The sequence below is a fragment of the Carassius gibelio genome, chromosome A17, assembly GCF_023724105.1.
Source record: "Carassius gibelio isolate Cgi1373 ecotype wild population from Czech Republic chromosome A17, carGib1.2-hapl.c, whole genome shotgun sequence".
In the NCBI taxonomy this organism is placed as follows: domain Eukaryota; kingdom Metazoa; phylum Chordata; class Actinopteri; order Cypriniformes; family Cyprinidae; genus Carassius; species Carassius gibelio.
Window position 1 is genome coordinate 8710998 of NC_068387.1, and position 15511 is coordinate 8726508.

The 15511-nt window shown below is 37.6% G+C and overlaps 1 protein-coding gene across 2 annotated transcripts; it reads left to right on the forward strand.

The window, feature by feature from the left end:
* Positions 1–4923: 4923 nt before the first annotated feature.
* LOC127933497 (ubiquinone biosynthesis monooxygenase COQ6, mitochondrial-like) lies at positions 4924–15116 on the forward strand. 2 transcript variants are annotated; one of them, XM_052530529.1, is made up of 13 exons: positions 4924–5194; positions 5341–5528; positions 5996–6130; positions 7277–7335; positions 9037–9163; positions 10440–10570; positions 10680–10787; positions 10911–10973; positions 11134–11241; positions 12647–12849; positions 13158–13273; positions 14015–14181; positions 14908–15116. In XM_052530529.1, exons 2-13 carry the CDS (start codon positions 5342–5344, stop codon positions 14935–14937), a joined length of 1434 nt encoding a protein of 477 aa, XP_052386489.1. In that variant the 5' UTR covers positions 4924–5194; position 5341; the 3' UTR covers positions 14938–15116. The 2 variants fall into 2 exon arrangements, with proteins under 2 accessions (XP_052386489.1, XP_052386488.1); XM_052530528.1 differs by having other exon boundaries at positions 4926–5528.
* The last annotated feature ends 395 nt before the right edge of the window (positions 15117–15511 follow it).

Consider the following 15511-nt stretch of genomic DNA (forward strand, 5'->3'; position numbering starts at 1 on the left):
TCAAATATCAAGTATACAATTGTTGTGCTTAATGTATTCCTGCAAATAAATAGTTGTTTGAAACTTAGTAGTAATGATGTTGTTATTCAACTTGATATTTTTACATAACAAAAGCATTTAGCCTTAAAATTCATAAAGGTAGTGTTCATTTGTATAGATTATTGTGATGAACAAAACATGTAAGAATCATACAGTTTCGTTGTTTACAGAGCTACATTTCTGCAGTGATCCAAAAAATCCAGTGTGATGCAAACTTCGGGGCTGGCTTAAAAAATACAGCATCCTTGCAGCATCCCATCTATTTTTTCCACTGACACAGCCCAAATCTGAAACTCAATGCTCAAAGAAAATTGAAAGTTTTCCTATTTGTGTGACTTTGTGGTACACACAACCTGTAAATATACTCTTTTAGAAAATGATGCACCAAACTTCTGCCAAATGTTGACCCCCTGAATCTCCCATTACCAGTGAAAGGCGTAATTCTAGTGTATACTCGTATGGGAAAAGGAACAAAGCCCTGTAGTTCCACTTAAACCTCATTTAGCCATGAGAAAAAAAGTGTTTCCAAAACAAAATGAATGGGTGAAACTGGGCGGTCATTTTCAAATGTGCAGTTGACGCTTTCCATTTTTCAGTGTCATCACTTCTTAAACCACTAAATATACAACTTATACAACAAAATGGACAGGACTGGCTATCATATTTTCCTCAAAAGTGCAACTTTAGACTTCAAAATACACTGCATGCTGCACGACTCGTTTAAACTAATTATGTTCCATCTTAAGATGTAACAGCAAAAGCAGAAAACATGATTCAAAATCTTTAAAATAATTCTGTTACACAGAAAAAAAAATCAGCACAAGCTCTTTTTCCAAAAGAGAGGAGCTGTTTACTCAACCAGTGCTATGACTCTCAAAAGAATTTCAGATGGCCCTTGTGCTACAGGAGAGTTTTAGAGTCTTGAAATGTTATTTGTGTATTTATTCAAATGGAGTTTCATGAATGAAGCCAGTCTCTGTGAAAGTTATAGTTCCTAATTACAGCAGACGTTCAAAGTCACATTTGACAGACTCCTCCAGGTGGAAGATGTGTTCGTGCCAAAACAAAGCTTCCCCAATTTCCTTTTTGCCAACCTTGATGGTGCCCGACGCCAGACCCATGAGCTGTTTTTGTGCCTTACAAGATGACTTAATGTGCAGTAAGCAGAACTCAAGCAAATATACTGCTTTTAATATGCAGCTTTTCTTGTGGTTTTTTTTTTTGGTTATTTCTTTCTTTGTTGGGTCAGTAGCCTCCATAACATACTTAGAATCATAAAATAACACTTGCTTTTGGTTTTCTGTTTTATTAGAAATGTTATGAATTTCTTGAACATTCATAATCTCTACACTATTTTAAAAACATTAATAAACAAGAGGGCTCAGCTGTATCAAGGCACTCACTGATTCAATATACAGCAATACAAAATACAGTAATATATAGAAAAGATAAAATAAAATAAATATAAATGACCAATCATGTTAATCATGCACAACACGGTTTTTCGAAACTGAAATGATCTGCCAGCGATTTGTTGCCTGACCACAGTCTCCCCAGCACATATGGAATATGGATGTGAAATACACTGACCCACCAGTCACGTCTGTCACTCTTCCTCTTTGGTTTCCACATTCCCTTCTTTTTCCTCTTCATTTGTGACATCGTCTTCACCATTTCCTGCACTGTAATAGAACGACAGCAGAACAGCGTGTGTCCATACGACAGCTACATCATAATATTTGCAAATGACCATAAAGCTGACATCAAATCATAAAAAGAAAGATTTATAATAAATTGATCTTTCCATGTCAAAACCGCATCTACTGTATTTCCATTGAGTAAGATGATTTTATTTTAATGGGTATGGGTCACAAGAGAGGAAGTTATGTCAAACCTCTCATAAAAAATAGGAGAAATAGTTTGCATTGAACAGATTTGGTCCACTCTGTGATAATCATAACACATATTCACTGCAAAAAACAAAAATAAATCTTTACCCTCATCATTCATGTGTCTTTATACCTCTTCTGGGTTTCATTTTCTAAACCTCATCCGCAGTTTTATTTGTATAATAGAAAAAGCACATTTTATTGGGTAAATCAGCACTTCATTTAATCAGAATAAATCTAATTAATTATATGTGCATACAAAACATCTATTATACATTTATTATTCATTATAAATAATATGTTTTTTTCAAGTTCACAAAAAACATTCATATAACAAGCCTAAATACTGTTGCATACATGGTACAAAATAGATACAAGAAAATATAAAACTGTAGATAAATAAATAAGATTAAAAAAAAAGAAAATAATTTAAGTGACAGATATTATTTCTGTAATATGATCAGATATTTCTGAATATATTTCTAATATGCAAATCTATTTCACATAATTTTTAATTGATTTAAATAATGTATTTTATTATTATGTATTGTTTTATTTAAATAGCCATACAACACTAATAGAGTACATTAACATTTTTTATTTTATATAATTTGTGTTTAAATATTGGAAAGATCCTTGAAAGTGCATTTTAGAAATGTTGAACCGACAATACTAGCCCATTTGCATTGATATTAACCAATAGCCTGTGCAGCCAATGAGATTTAATGAAAAATTACTTTCTTTGGAATACAGTCAAGAATTGTGCTAAAACCATGGATGTGTATTATAAAAGAAAATATGATCCGTTTAATTGGTTTTATTGATTTTAGTCACTGAAAAGTTGTATAAACTTATCCATAGCGCCAGGCTCACCTCACAGCCGTGGATCTTTTCCTGGCAGCATCTGTTGTGTAAGCACCAAATGAACTGCTTCTCTTGAGATTCATCTTGTCTCTAGATTTCTAGTCATGGAAAATTACATATTAAACTCAAAGGAATTACATTAAAGAAATCTAAACTCAATGCAAATAGCAACCTGTGGTGTGAACGTGCACATCTGGAAGGGTTTACAGTGAGTGATATCTCCTCTCTGCTGCCTCCATTGCCTTGTGCTGAAAGGCCTGGAAGTCAGACATGGCAGCGTTCGTTTTAGGTCTGAAGGACAGCTTCTTTTCCAAGAAACCCAGCATCTTGCTTTTGCTCTTCTGAGCACTGTGGGTCTCTCTAAACTAGGTTCCTGCCTTTGATTGGGTGCTGAGGAGGCTTTCAGAGTCTCCTGAGCTCGCAGATGAATGCAAATCTTCCTCTGCTGCTCCTGCTCTGAACCAGCATCACATAAAAACAGGTTTAGACGATGAGTTTTAATGTTTAATGAAATAAAAAAAGTGCACATTTTCAAATTAAAAATTCAAATGAAACGTTTTGTCTAAACTATTCCTTTAAATATGTTAGATTTTCAATTAAATATATAACATAAGATGTTTAGTACATACATAAGCATATACAATAATATATTATACTTTTTTTTTTATTAAATATTCCAATAAATGGCAACTTTCAGACCTTTCGGTACTGGTTTCCTCACACAAACTGGTTCTGTTTTTTCCCTTTTATCAGCAGAGGCCGTCTCCTCCTTCAGCCTCTCTCGCTTCTTCTCCTCCCTCTTGTGGAAACTGAAGGGCTTCCGCTTGGTCGAGAGGAAATCTCTCCTCTGCTCACGACCTTCCTTCCTCAAGCGCTCTTGTTCATGGATGAGGTCATCATGAAGAGGCTTTGAGACCTTCTCAGGGACGGGAGCAACACAAAACTGTTTCTGACACTCCTCTTTGGCTTTCTGTGAATCCTGGGGGAGAGCCTTCCTCTGTCTCTCTGTCACCGTTCCCAGAGAGTTAGATCCAGTAGTTCTTGGTGCCTCGACTCCATTTGAGCTCAAATTCTGCAGAATCACCTATGAACTGAGGACAAGAGTGGAAGATGTGCTGTATGTTTCAGATAATAGCTTTGCAAACATCGTTATCGCTTTTGAGATTTGAATGACCTGTGGTGTTTGCTGTTCTCAGAGTTTCACCCATCGTGATCGCTGATGATCTGCTGCAGTATTTCCGATTTAAGTATCCATTCGGTGCCCGAGGTGAGCAGAGAAATCAGCAGGAGCCTCTTCTCCAGGCCATTCTGATGCTGAAGCTCTATCTTCTCATTTAGCGTTCAGAGCCTCCGAATGCAGCTCAAGAGATAGTTCAGCCTTATTCTTTTCTTCATTACAGGACAGCAGGCTTTCCATAACGTGCACATTGTCTCCCTCTTCAGATCTAGAGAAATCTAAAGTAGGAGAGATCTGGTGGGAACATTTGTAACATATTGTGGACACTGTATCCTGTACTTACTGCTTATTGCACTTCTGGTTAGATGCTAACTGCATTTCATTGCTTTGTACCTTAAATGTGCAAAATGCCAATACAATTGAATCTAATCTAATCTATTTAAGCAAAACTATTATAAACAACGTTTTGGGAGTCTGCATGGAATATTTGTACTGCATTAAATCAAGCTAATATTGGACTGGATGAACCACGTCCTACAGGCAGCACTGATTTCCATGAATGCAATCACTAACTAAAATTAAATTTAAACGATTACCAAAATGATTATTTATGTGAAAAAAAAAAAACATTTTATCGTATCAAGATATTGACTTTGTCTGTTGTTGTTTTTTTTTTAGCTAGATGAGTGTGATCAGGCCCGCTATAAGGACATCATTCAAACACTGTCAAATCCATGAAGTGTCAGAGATCAAGACGTGCTCAATTTCTTTGGAATCTGCAAATATCGTGATCTCTACACCAGCAACAGTCTCCCCGCACCGGAGCCTGAGCACTGAATCCTGAGTTCACATTTACAGTAACCTTATGTCCTATGGCCTCCAGAAATACTAGATACAAAACAGCATCTGTTTCTCAGCAAACACTGTATGCAGCAGTAAAACAGATAGATACCTGTGGCCTATGTTCATAAACTAAACGCCCCTGATTGTGTCCTCCACGGCGGAAGGTGGCGCTAAAGCTTACATGCTTCCATCTCAAACACTTCTGAACAAGAGCGGGAAAGTGAAAGTACTTTAAAAGACAGCATTTACACTCATTAAATTGTGCTGTATGTCTTCTTGTAAAGTGAAGACAGATGAAATGTTTTGGAAATGTCCATGATTAATTTTCTTAATTTTACTGGCTTTTAAAGTCCGGAAGGAGTGTAACTAACAGAACTCTTACGTATGTTCTCGTACAACAACATGGCTGGATGACAGATAGAACACCGTTATTGTCAATAACAGGACAGATATAACGAAGAGTTTTATATATTCACTTGAAGGCTTGTTAGCTGTAACGAGTTATTTCACGTCTGTTTTTCCCGCTAGAATGTTCACTTTCGCGAAAGCTAAGCTAGCGGTGCTCGGGACAGGACGGCGGTGTGTCGCACGGAGGGCGTTCAGAGGATTCGCGTCCTCCGAGCGCGATGAGGAATCCAGCGCTTCAGACAACCAGCTCTTTGACATTATAATATCTGGCGGGGGGATGGTGGGCACCGCTATGGCATGTTCGTTGGGTGAGTGAGTGAGTGTAAATGACATGCACCCAGTATAAAGCTGACCGGTCCCAGTCTGCTTTTGCCCATCATCATCTCCACTCAGCACACGCTGCAAAAGTACACTTCCCAGTTGTAAAAACAAATAAATAAATCCCGTGACTTTTCTTTACCCTTGTGTATAACGCAAAACCAAAAAAAAAAAAAAAAAAGGAGAGGAAAAAAGAGGTTGCTATTTTGCTTGATGAAAGTGTTTTTGCTGGAGGTGAAGGGTGCAAATGCGGTTGTACAATGTGACGTTTTCATTAGGACGCTAAAGTAAGCAGTGTGCAATCAACGCTCCGATTTTATGCGAACTTTAGTAAGCTCTTGTACAGATATATTGGTAAAGGATGCAAAATGAGAGGAGAAACAACATCACAGTGATTTAGAGAGGATGTTAGAAAGAAAATCAATCACCCTGCATTTAATCTGTGTACTTCATTCAGGTCTGGATCCAAATTTGGCAGGGAAGAAGATTCTTCTGCTTGAAGCTGGTCACAAAAAAGAGATGGACAGGGTCCCGGAGACCTACAGTACACGGGTCAGCTCCATCAGCCCAGGCTCAGCTACACTTCTAAGTGGTACGGACTTGTGTAGCTTTCTGTGTGGTTCATATAACACTGCAGAGGAACACCTACAAGCCATTTTATCTACCTGGAGTAGTTTATCCCAAAATAATCATAATTCTTAATTTATTCATCCATTTCTTCCAAAAAATTGACAGAGAGCACTATTAAAAACACCATAGAATTAGTCCATTAAATGGGGCTCTGTTTTCAGAGTCTATTTAAACCATATAGCTTTGTATTGTAGTTGTTAACAAAAACTGTTCAAAATAATTTTCATTCATTGAAATAAAGCTGAAGTAAAATAAGTTAGGTATCTATTTTTAAGGCATTAACTTACAATACATTTGTTACAGTATTTATTCAAATTTGTTAATGTTAGTTGATAAATATATACAATCATTGTTAGATCCGGTCCATTAACAGACAACCTTCCATTTTTAATATAACTAAAATAAATGGGCTATGTTTAAGATTAAGTATTAAAATAACTAAATCTTAAATAAAAAATAAGGCTAAATAGAAAAAAAAAGTACAAATGTTCTTAAACTAATAACTGAATACAAATAAAATCCAATTAAAAATATAAATCATTATTATAATAATAAATAATAGTATCTAATAATTCACTGGGGAACAGAATATATTGTTTTATTGAAATTGTTCTATTTCGTCATTAATGACTTGCATTTTTCATACACTATAAAATGAAGAAGTACAGAAAGTGTTTGACCAAAAAACAAACAAACAAACAGTAGTAGATGTGTTGCCACAGAAAGTGAGCTGCCCTATGTTGCCAGGCTACACAGTGTGTTATGTGAAATGAAACGCATGCTTTTGATTGTGTCCACAGAATGCATGTTTGCATTATGGGCAGTGTTGGGCATCATTTAGAACCAGTGCTTTGGGTAATGTGGAGGCACAATCAAATCACAAGGTCTGTGGTGAGGATAAGTACATCTGTTCCATTCAGAGCTCTTAAACTGCACTCCTGTCATTAAAACTATTTACAGTATAATGTTTGTAAATGAAAGATTCCCCAGGAAGTAGGTCAGTAGGTAGCGCTGTGTACTTTTTTCCATTACTACATTTAGTTTGCTTTTTCTTCTGGTTGGATATCATAAAGGATCAACTTTTTAATCGTCTCCTATTGTGTTACAGGTCTTGGTGCTTGGGATCATATTGCAAATATGAGATGCAAGCCGTATAATAAAATGCAGGTCAGTAAAACTGGCATGCTGTAATACAATGCTTACTTGGGCGGTGCTGTTATGTAATGATAGTATCACATTCTACTGAATGATAATCATATTTACGCACCACAGTATTACCGTGCTTCACAGAATGTCCAGCAAAACATTGTAGTAGTCCCATGGCTCTTTTTACAAGTGAAAATGTAATTGAAGTAATCAAATATCACACCAAAAGAAACCTGCGTCATTTAAAAGCAACTAGCCACTAAAGTAAAACACATTATGTGTAACCAACACAGTTATTCACTATGACCTTACCTGCTTATTTTCCTGAGCGTATGAAGCCACTCTATTAAAAACAGCTGTATTGTGTTTTGCTCATCGTCGTTGCCTCATCACACCGTAAGCAATCACCCATAAATTAATGCTACAGAACCACGGCCTCTGAATACAAAACATACATTAGAGATGCAGAACCTCATGGTTAAGCTTGGTTTTGCTTGCGGCCACAGTTTATCGATCAGAGTCTTATTTAGCGGGATGACATAAATCCAGCTCTGTCTACTAATTACGAAGATTCATGTGAGATGCAGGGAGAGGAGTTAAAAGGAGGAGTTAGTCATTCAGGGAGAGGAGTTAAAATCTGTGGAGATCACAAGTAAAAGGGCCCTTCGTTTACTATGCTGTGGTGGGGTTTCTCCTGTAATGTGTGTGTTTCTCACTGCCAGAATGAAATCCTGTGGTTTCTGGGCAAACTCTGTCATCAGAGTGCACTTTATATAGTGATATACCTCGCCCATTATACCTTTCCTTTTTGTTTGTGAGTGCATTTATGTCCAAACAAGGAAGAAACTGCAAAAGGAACTGAGCTGGGTTCCCTCTTGCCCTCCAATTAAATTCAAGTGGTTGGAGGAAAGCAACTAAAGTGGGCTTGGGAAGTGCCATGTACATGAAAAAAAAAGTTTGGAGGTTCCCTAAAGTGCTATCAGCTAGATTTTGTTCCTCCATAATGGTCTGAACCTTTTTTCATGCCAAAAAGGGTAATTTTGGCAAGGGACGTTTTAATTTGGCAGTGACTGCACGTACATAGCACTTCCAAAACTTATCAACGGCTGTGTTTTTCCTACACGTAAAATCCTTATAATAGCGGGTTGGTCACGTTTTAAAACTTTCATGTAACCATGTATCAAAAATGGAAAAAACCACTACTATTAGTGGTTTTAGCATGGCTGTAGAACAGAAAGGATAGAACAGTCCTTCTGAATCCATGTTATTCATGGATTTAATTGTTTGCCAGTCACCTTAGTTACAAGTCATTTTAGATTTGTAAAATATAGCTGCATCAATCCCCAAGAGCTTTTTGCATTTAAAACCATGTTTTATTAACTAAGTTCCAAGGCAACTCGGATGAAACAAACTTAGCTCGACAGTAATGTTCGCATATTTGTTATTTATTATTAGCTTAACTATAAATACAAGCATAAATCGCCACAAAGAATGGCATTTTACATTTCTGCCTCGCCCCAGTGCATTTACGAAGTCAACCGTGCAACCTCAAAGGCTGTTGGTGGCTGATGTTTGGTTAGAGTATCTGGCAAAACTCAAACGGCTTTGATGTGTTCAAGTTCAATGGAGCACGTGTTCTTTTGGAAATCCATAAATAGCGCCTGAGTGGTTGCATAAGGATAGAGTTGTAAACCACAGCAATAATTTGGTTCTTCGCTTTAGGTTTGGGATGCTTGTTCAGATGCTCTGATTACATTTGATAAGGACAATCTGCAGGAAGAGATGGCGTACATCGTTGAGAACGACGTCATTGTGGCCGCCCTCACCAAACAGCTGCAGACTCTCTCTGGTAACGGATACATTTTGATGTTGGTTTATAGATCGATTTATGTGTTTGTTTTTATAATCATTGCTTCGCACACTAAACTTTGATCATTACATGATGATATATCCTTAATTGTTGCTTTCGCTGAGCTTTTTCCATGTTGCTAAATGTTTTTCCCAGCAGGGTCCAGCAGTCTCCGAGTGGGTTCCCTGTTAACTAGTTTTAGGGATGGCTTGGCAAATGATGTCACCACAAGTCGTTCCTTCCCGTCTTGGCAAAATGTTTATGTGTACTTATACTCCTTTTGAACATCTTTCTTTTCCCCCTAAAGATTCCACTTCTTTGGATGCATCCGTGTTTTTCCTGCTATTTCGATCATCTAGCACATTACTTTTGGTGGGAGTCAAAAGACCCACGAGAATTGCTTCTCTGTTTAGACACGTGCAGTGGTCTATTGACCCATTTGAAAAACCACAATCCTTTCCAGTCCTAGCATCTCGCTCGCTTGGGGTGCCTGAGCACGGACAGCATTTTACTGTAACATTTTGTTGTTGTAATTAACTAAACCGTTCCAAGGCTCTGCATTTGGCTTTTCCATGCCATGCTCTGTAAAACAGCATATTTTTAAAAACAGGCCTTTTTTAAAATGCATCTTGCATTTAACAGATGTGCGGTAGCACGTGCGTTTTCACGTGTTTGTGTCGAGGTGCTTTTTAACAGTCTGCTATTTCTGCTGAAGTACTAGACAAAAAGTATATGCATCTGCCAGTGCTTTTCTTTTTGTTTTTGTTATTCTACTTTCAAATCAGCAAGAAGCCAATATTTCTCATCCGTGCGCAATAACTAGTGTTCAGTTTTGTGGACAGAATGGTTCGAAAAGTAGGTATAATTCCAGATCTTTTTATGTGCCTAGACCGCCAGTGGTTCTAAGAAAAGTGGATTTTCTCCTTCCTTTACTTTCGTTCTGTGTTGTGTCCAGGATATTGGAAGTTGATCTTTTGTATTGCATGGTTTGCTTGTAGATAAACACCATTAGTCAGCCATGGCTGACTTGCCAAAGCAGTTAAGACAGTTGTTAATGTTAGCAGGCCTCAACCAGAGAAAGGAAAACAGCTTTGTGTTTTATGAGATGGTTCGATGATCCTTAATTTTTGACTTTGTCACAGCCAAACCCAGTTTGTTTGGATTTTTTCCCATTTCTCAAGTGGAACTGAACAAGATTTGGACTAATGCTGTTTTTGTTGCATTTTAATGTTTAATGATTTTTGGATTATCATTCATTCATTCATGTCTAAACCAGACCATGTTAAAGTGCAGTACCGAACAAAAGTGGTGAAGTACATCTGGCCCCGTCCTTACCATGTCTCTGAGTCCATCCCTTGGGTTCAGGTGACTCAAGCTAATGGAAAGACTCTCCACACCAAGCTGTTGGTATGTAGAATGTATCCAGTGTTTCCTTTGGTATCACAAACAGATGAGTGCACAGCCTACATAAGCAAATCCTCCATTTCTTAAGGTAGGTATGATTTGTCTCTTTCAGATTGGTGCTGATGGGCCAAACTCAATGGTGCGGAGAGAGGCTGGCATCCCAACAGTCAAATGGAATTACGATCAGTCAGCGGTCGTCGCTGTTCTGCATTTGTCTGAGGTACGCTAATCCTCCAGTTTCAAGTTCAAATCATACTGAATTCTGTAATTTGCTGAGATATGTTTAATTACAGGGGAAATATGGTTGCATTGAATGTATTAACCTTGCAATATCGTTTTTCAGCCCACAGAAAATAACGTAGCCTGGCAGAGGTTTCTACCAACCGGACCCATTGCAATGCTTCCTGTGAGCTGACTTTAAAAGATTATTTTACTTGTAAATAATCTCAGTTGTACTTGATTTGTTTAATTGGCTCATCGTGTTATTACTTAGTGGTCAAATGGAAAATACATGCATACATACATGTGTTTGTAACGTGGACGTGGTGTATGTGTCTGCTGTGCAGTTGTCAGACACAGAGAGCTCGCTGGTCTGGTCCACCAGTCATCAGCATGCTGAAGAACTTCTACAGCTGGATGAAGAGAGCTTTGTGGATGCCATTAACTCTGCATTTGTGAGTAAACCCTAACACTTTTGCCACACTTATAGTCCACCTCCCTGTGCTGTTACAGTGTTTTTGCAATATTTTGGTATGTAGAATAACATAACAAAGAAGTTGTTTTTGATTTAAATATCATATCTATGCTCTGCATTCTCCATTTTGGCTGAATACCCTCAAATTGACCCTCACACCCTTTTTTCTTCTTGTTTGTGTTTCCGTCAGAGAAACTCCTTTTTTCCCAAGCTGGCTATTTTTACTGGCCTTACTGGTCATAGGCATTTTGCATCTGAGTCACGCTTGCCATCAAAACTGGTTTGCTAATTAAGCCCAAGGTTTGCCAGTGTTGGTCATTACTCCACGAAATGTTTTTTTCTACAGACCAAACTCAAATTTGTGGCCTGCTCAGAATTTTACTTTAATAAGGCACGCTTCTTGCATCTCTGATGAAATACTGGTCTTTTTAAGACTTTAGTGTTTTGAGTGCACAAAAGGACAAAGGTATAGCTTACCTCCAGATTTCAAGATAAAGATAGCATTAATAAAAATCATATGTTGTTTTAAACCCATATGACTTTTATTTCTTCAAAATTGTGGTGTTCCACTGAAGGATGTTTATGCAGCTTTTTCCCATGCAATAAAAAGCAGCAGTGACCAGGGACTGTCATGATCCAAAAAGGAACAAGAAAGCACTATAAAATTGTCATTTGAAGGAGTCCATGCTGTGCTCTACTCCAACAAGTCCTCTAAAGCAGTGGTTCTCAGCCTTTTTGACTACACAATTTTCAGAGACCCCCCAGTGTAAGGTATTAACTCTGGTAATTTTGCTTTCTTGTTTGTTTTCCAACATTTTTATTAATAGAAACTACTAGTGTTGATGAATTATATATATCATTTTTTTTAAATCAATTTGGTCAAGTTGAAAGCCACACTGCTCTGAAGTAATATGATAGCTTTATTGGAACAGGTTGTTCTATAAGAATTTTAGTTCATTATGTGGAAATCTTCTCCTCTGTGTACATTTTGGTTCCAGATTGATTTCTGGATACATTCAATTTTTCATTTTTACATTCAGCATTTTTAAGGCTGAAAGTGAACAGTGGAAAACCCTTTTTTTTTCTGCCCTTTACTGCAGCCTGTCATTTGATGAGAGAACTTCAGTTGGACAGAAAATGATAAAAATCAAAAAATGAACTGAGAATCATTCATTTCATCCTTTTACTTATTACATGAGAGAAAGAAAGTCATATGGATTTGGAATGACATTAGCAGTAGTCAGTGATTGTTTTTTAATTGGCTTTCCCCTTCTCTATCATCAAGTTTAAGCTTAACTACTCTATAACCAATAGAGATTTTGGCACACCTCATTCTTCTGGTGCCATTTCCACTGTTGTTCACTTCTCTGTTTCACTCTCTTCAGTGGAGTAATGAGAACCATTCTGAGCTGGTGGAGACTGCTGGTTCTCTGTTCCGGACGGCTCTTTCTGTCCTGATGCCTGACAGTGGCTCTGCACGTCAGCTTCCACCTAGTGTTGCAGGTATTGGCCCAAAGAGCCGGGTCATGTTCCCGCTGGGCATGGGCCATGCCACAGAATACATCCGCCACAGAGTGGCCATCATTGGGTATGCTTGCAATTGCATGAAATGATTTTTGGGTTTGAGTATTTTTTTCATAATTTCATAATTGTTCAGAATTTTAAGAGTGGTTTTCATAAGAATAGAAGCACATGTATATACAAAGGAGAAATACTAGGTTTATAGCACAGCTGTATTGTTTATGTGGGTGTCTGAGACTTTAAACCTATGTGATGAGGAATTTCTAAGGTATTAGAGTCCACAAGGAGGAAATTTCAGCAGGTTTGCCGGTCAAGCTAAATATGGCTCCTGTCTCAAGGTTTCCTCTCTATATTTTCTGATCTTTCTTATTTCAGAGATGCTGCACACAGAGTCCATCCTTTAGCAGGCCAAGGTGCCAATCTAGGCTTTGGCGATGTGGCCTATCTCACAAAAGTTCTCAGCCAAGCAGCATTTAACGGAAAAGACCTTGGTGAGTGTTTCAGCATCAGCAGCAGTCAAGCCGAATGTACTGTATGTGTTCACTGGATTTGTACTTGTGTGACAGTTTTCACATATATACATCAAATATTTTCATTTAATAAGCATTACATGAAGTCATGTTATGAGCTATATAGTGAAGAACTGCCTCACGTTGAAGAAACGTGACAAGAAATGTTTGGTTGGAAATTTCTGATCAGATCATAGAGTATTTCATACCTGAAGAAGCATACTTTTGGTAGCCCAGTGGAGCTTTCTGTGGTTTTTCTTAGCTCTTTTCCATTTCCTTATATTGAGAGGTTATACAGTGTTCTTACTTGTTGTAACTCCTGCCAAGAACTGCTCATAAATTACTTTGCGTCCACAAATGGAAACCTTGTTTTTGGAATTATTGACATCAGTTTCTTAGAAATTCATTCATTTTGGAGCAAAGTCACCTGAATTTTTTGTCGTGGAGTTTTAGTATATGCAGTAAAGTGTATGAAATTAAGCTGAAAGTACTACCTTCGTATTGCTGATTGAATGCTTTTTAAAAGCATTAAAAAAATTCTGATGCAAGACACAGGATGTGTAAAAGTTAATGGCATATGATTATTGTGTAAATCTGCAGAGATTTCTGCAGGTGTAAATTATGTGCAGACAACAAGCACCAAATGGATAACAGAAAGGACAACTTTTGAAGAAGAAGTATTTCACATGCTTTCTGTTTAACCGTTGATCCTTTGAACTCTAGGAGCCATGCAGCACTTGTTGGAGTTTGAGACTGAACGTCAGCGACACAATCTTCCTATGATGGCAGCCGTTGACCTCATGAAGAGACTGTACTCCACTAATGCCGCCCCTATGGTTCTATTGAGAACCTTCGGCCTGCAGGCTACCAACGCACTGCCTCCACTTAAAGTATGATCACGTCTCTTATTCTTTCCACAGTTCCTTCAAAATGTCAGTTTTATTTTTATTTCTTGCTCTGAAATGATTGGACAATCTTCCCTTCCTCCATCATATTCCATCACTTTGGATCTTGTTCTTTTCTTCAGCTCTGTAGCAATCCGCTCTTGTTCTCATTCATTTCTGTTATCTGTGCCTCTGTTGTGCTTCCAGCTTCAGTCTTCTTTCACCTCTCCAACTTTTGCTCCCCCTTTCGCTCTTCCTCTGACTTCTTCCCCTCTCTCACCCCATCCCCCCAATCTTGTCCTCTGATTACATGCCTTTCTACTCTTATCCATGCCTGTAATTTACATGGTCAGGAGCTACTACTATGGTTATGTTTAGCCCTAAATTTACTGTTACCGAAAGTGTGTGGGTGGAGTTGCAGGGCTGTGCATGGTGGTGTTGGCTTGTGTTTTCACACTCCTTTTATTACAGGCCACTCTTATGAAATGGCTTCATTCCTTTACTAAGCGTTTCCAACCAGAGGGCCCGTAACTTGTTTTAAGCCTTGAGGGATATCTCCCACATTTGGTGTTTCTAATATAGACATTACAGCCTGTGTAAGTGCCTCAAATGTAATCTAAGGAGGACTTCTCGCCCTTCATGATCAAAAGTGGGAAGATGTGCATTTGTGAATTATGAATATTGCTTACATTTAAGTCACTTACTGAAGTTATATTTTTCTTCTACCCACAGGAGCAGATCATGGCCTACGCCAGCAAGTAAAACAGTAGCTGCAAACTGGATGTTTGCTGGATCTCTAATGTTAGATTGTGTTCATGGAATTTATAAGTGTAAATTAATAAATTATATTTTATTCCTCTGTGGGTTAACATTTTTATGCCATCTTTTCCAATAACCCATGTGAAAATGTTATATAAAATAAATACAAGATGTAACTACTACTGCTCTGCTGCCTTTGTGAATGGAACGAAAATGTGATCTACCGTTTCTCAAACTTGAAGTTGCTCCAATTTTGAAGAACAAAGAGCGAATAAAGAAAAATGTAATTTAAAATAAAGAATGTAATTTAAAAGATAATCATATACATATATACTGTATGTGTGTGTATGTGTATAGGAAACATACACAATTCTTTAGTGTGTTAGGGCTATTCAAACATACAAGTCATAAAAATTTCTGTGTGTATTGAGCATGGTTCTTATGTTTCGTGATGAACATCAAATTTCGTTAATCTATATGGTCATAACTTTTCTCAATTATCAAAATTACAGAGATATGATTTATTATATGACCTATTTGTGGAGCAGATGTCAAACTAAAATAGGCTTTAGGCACG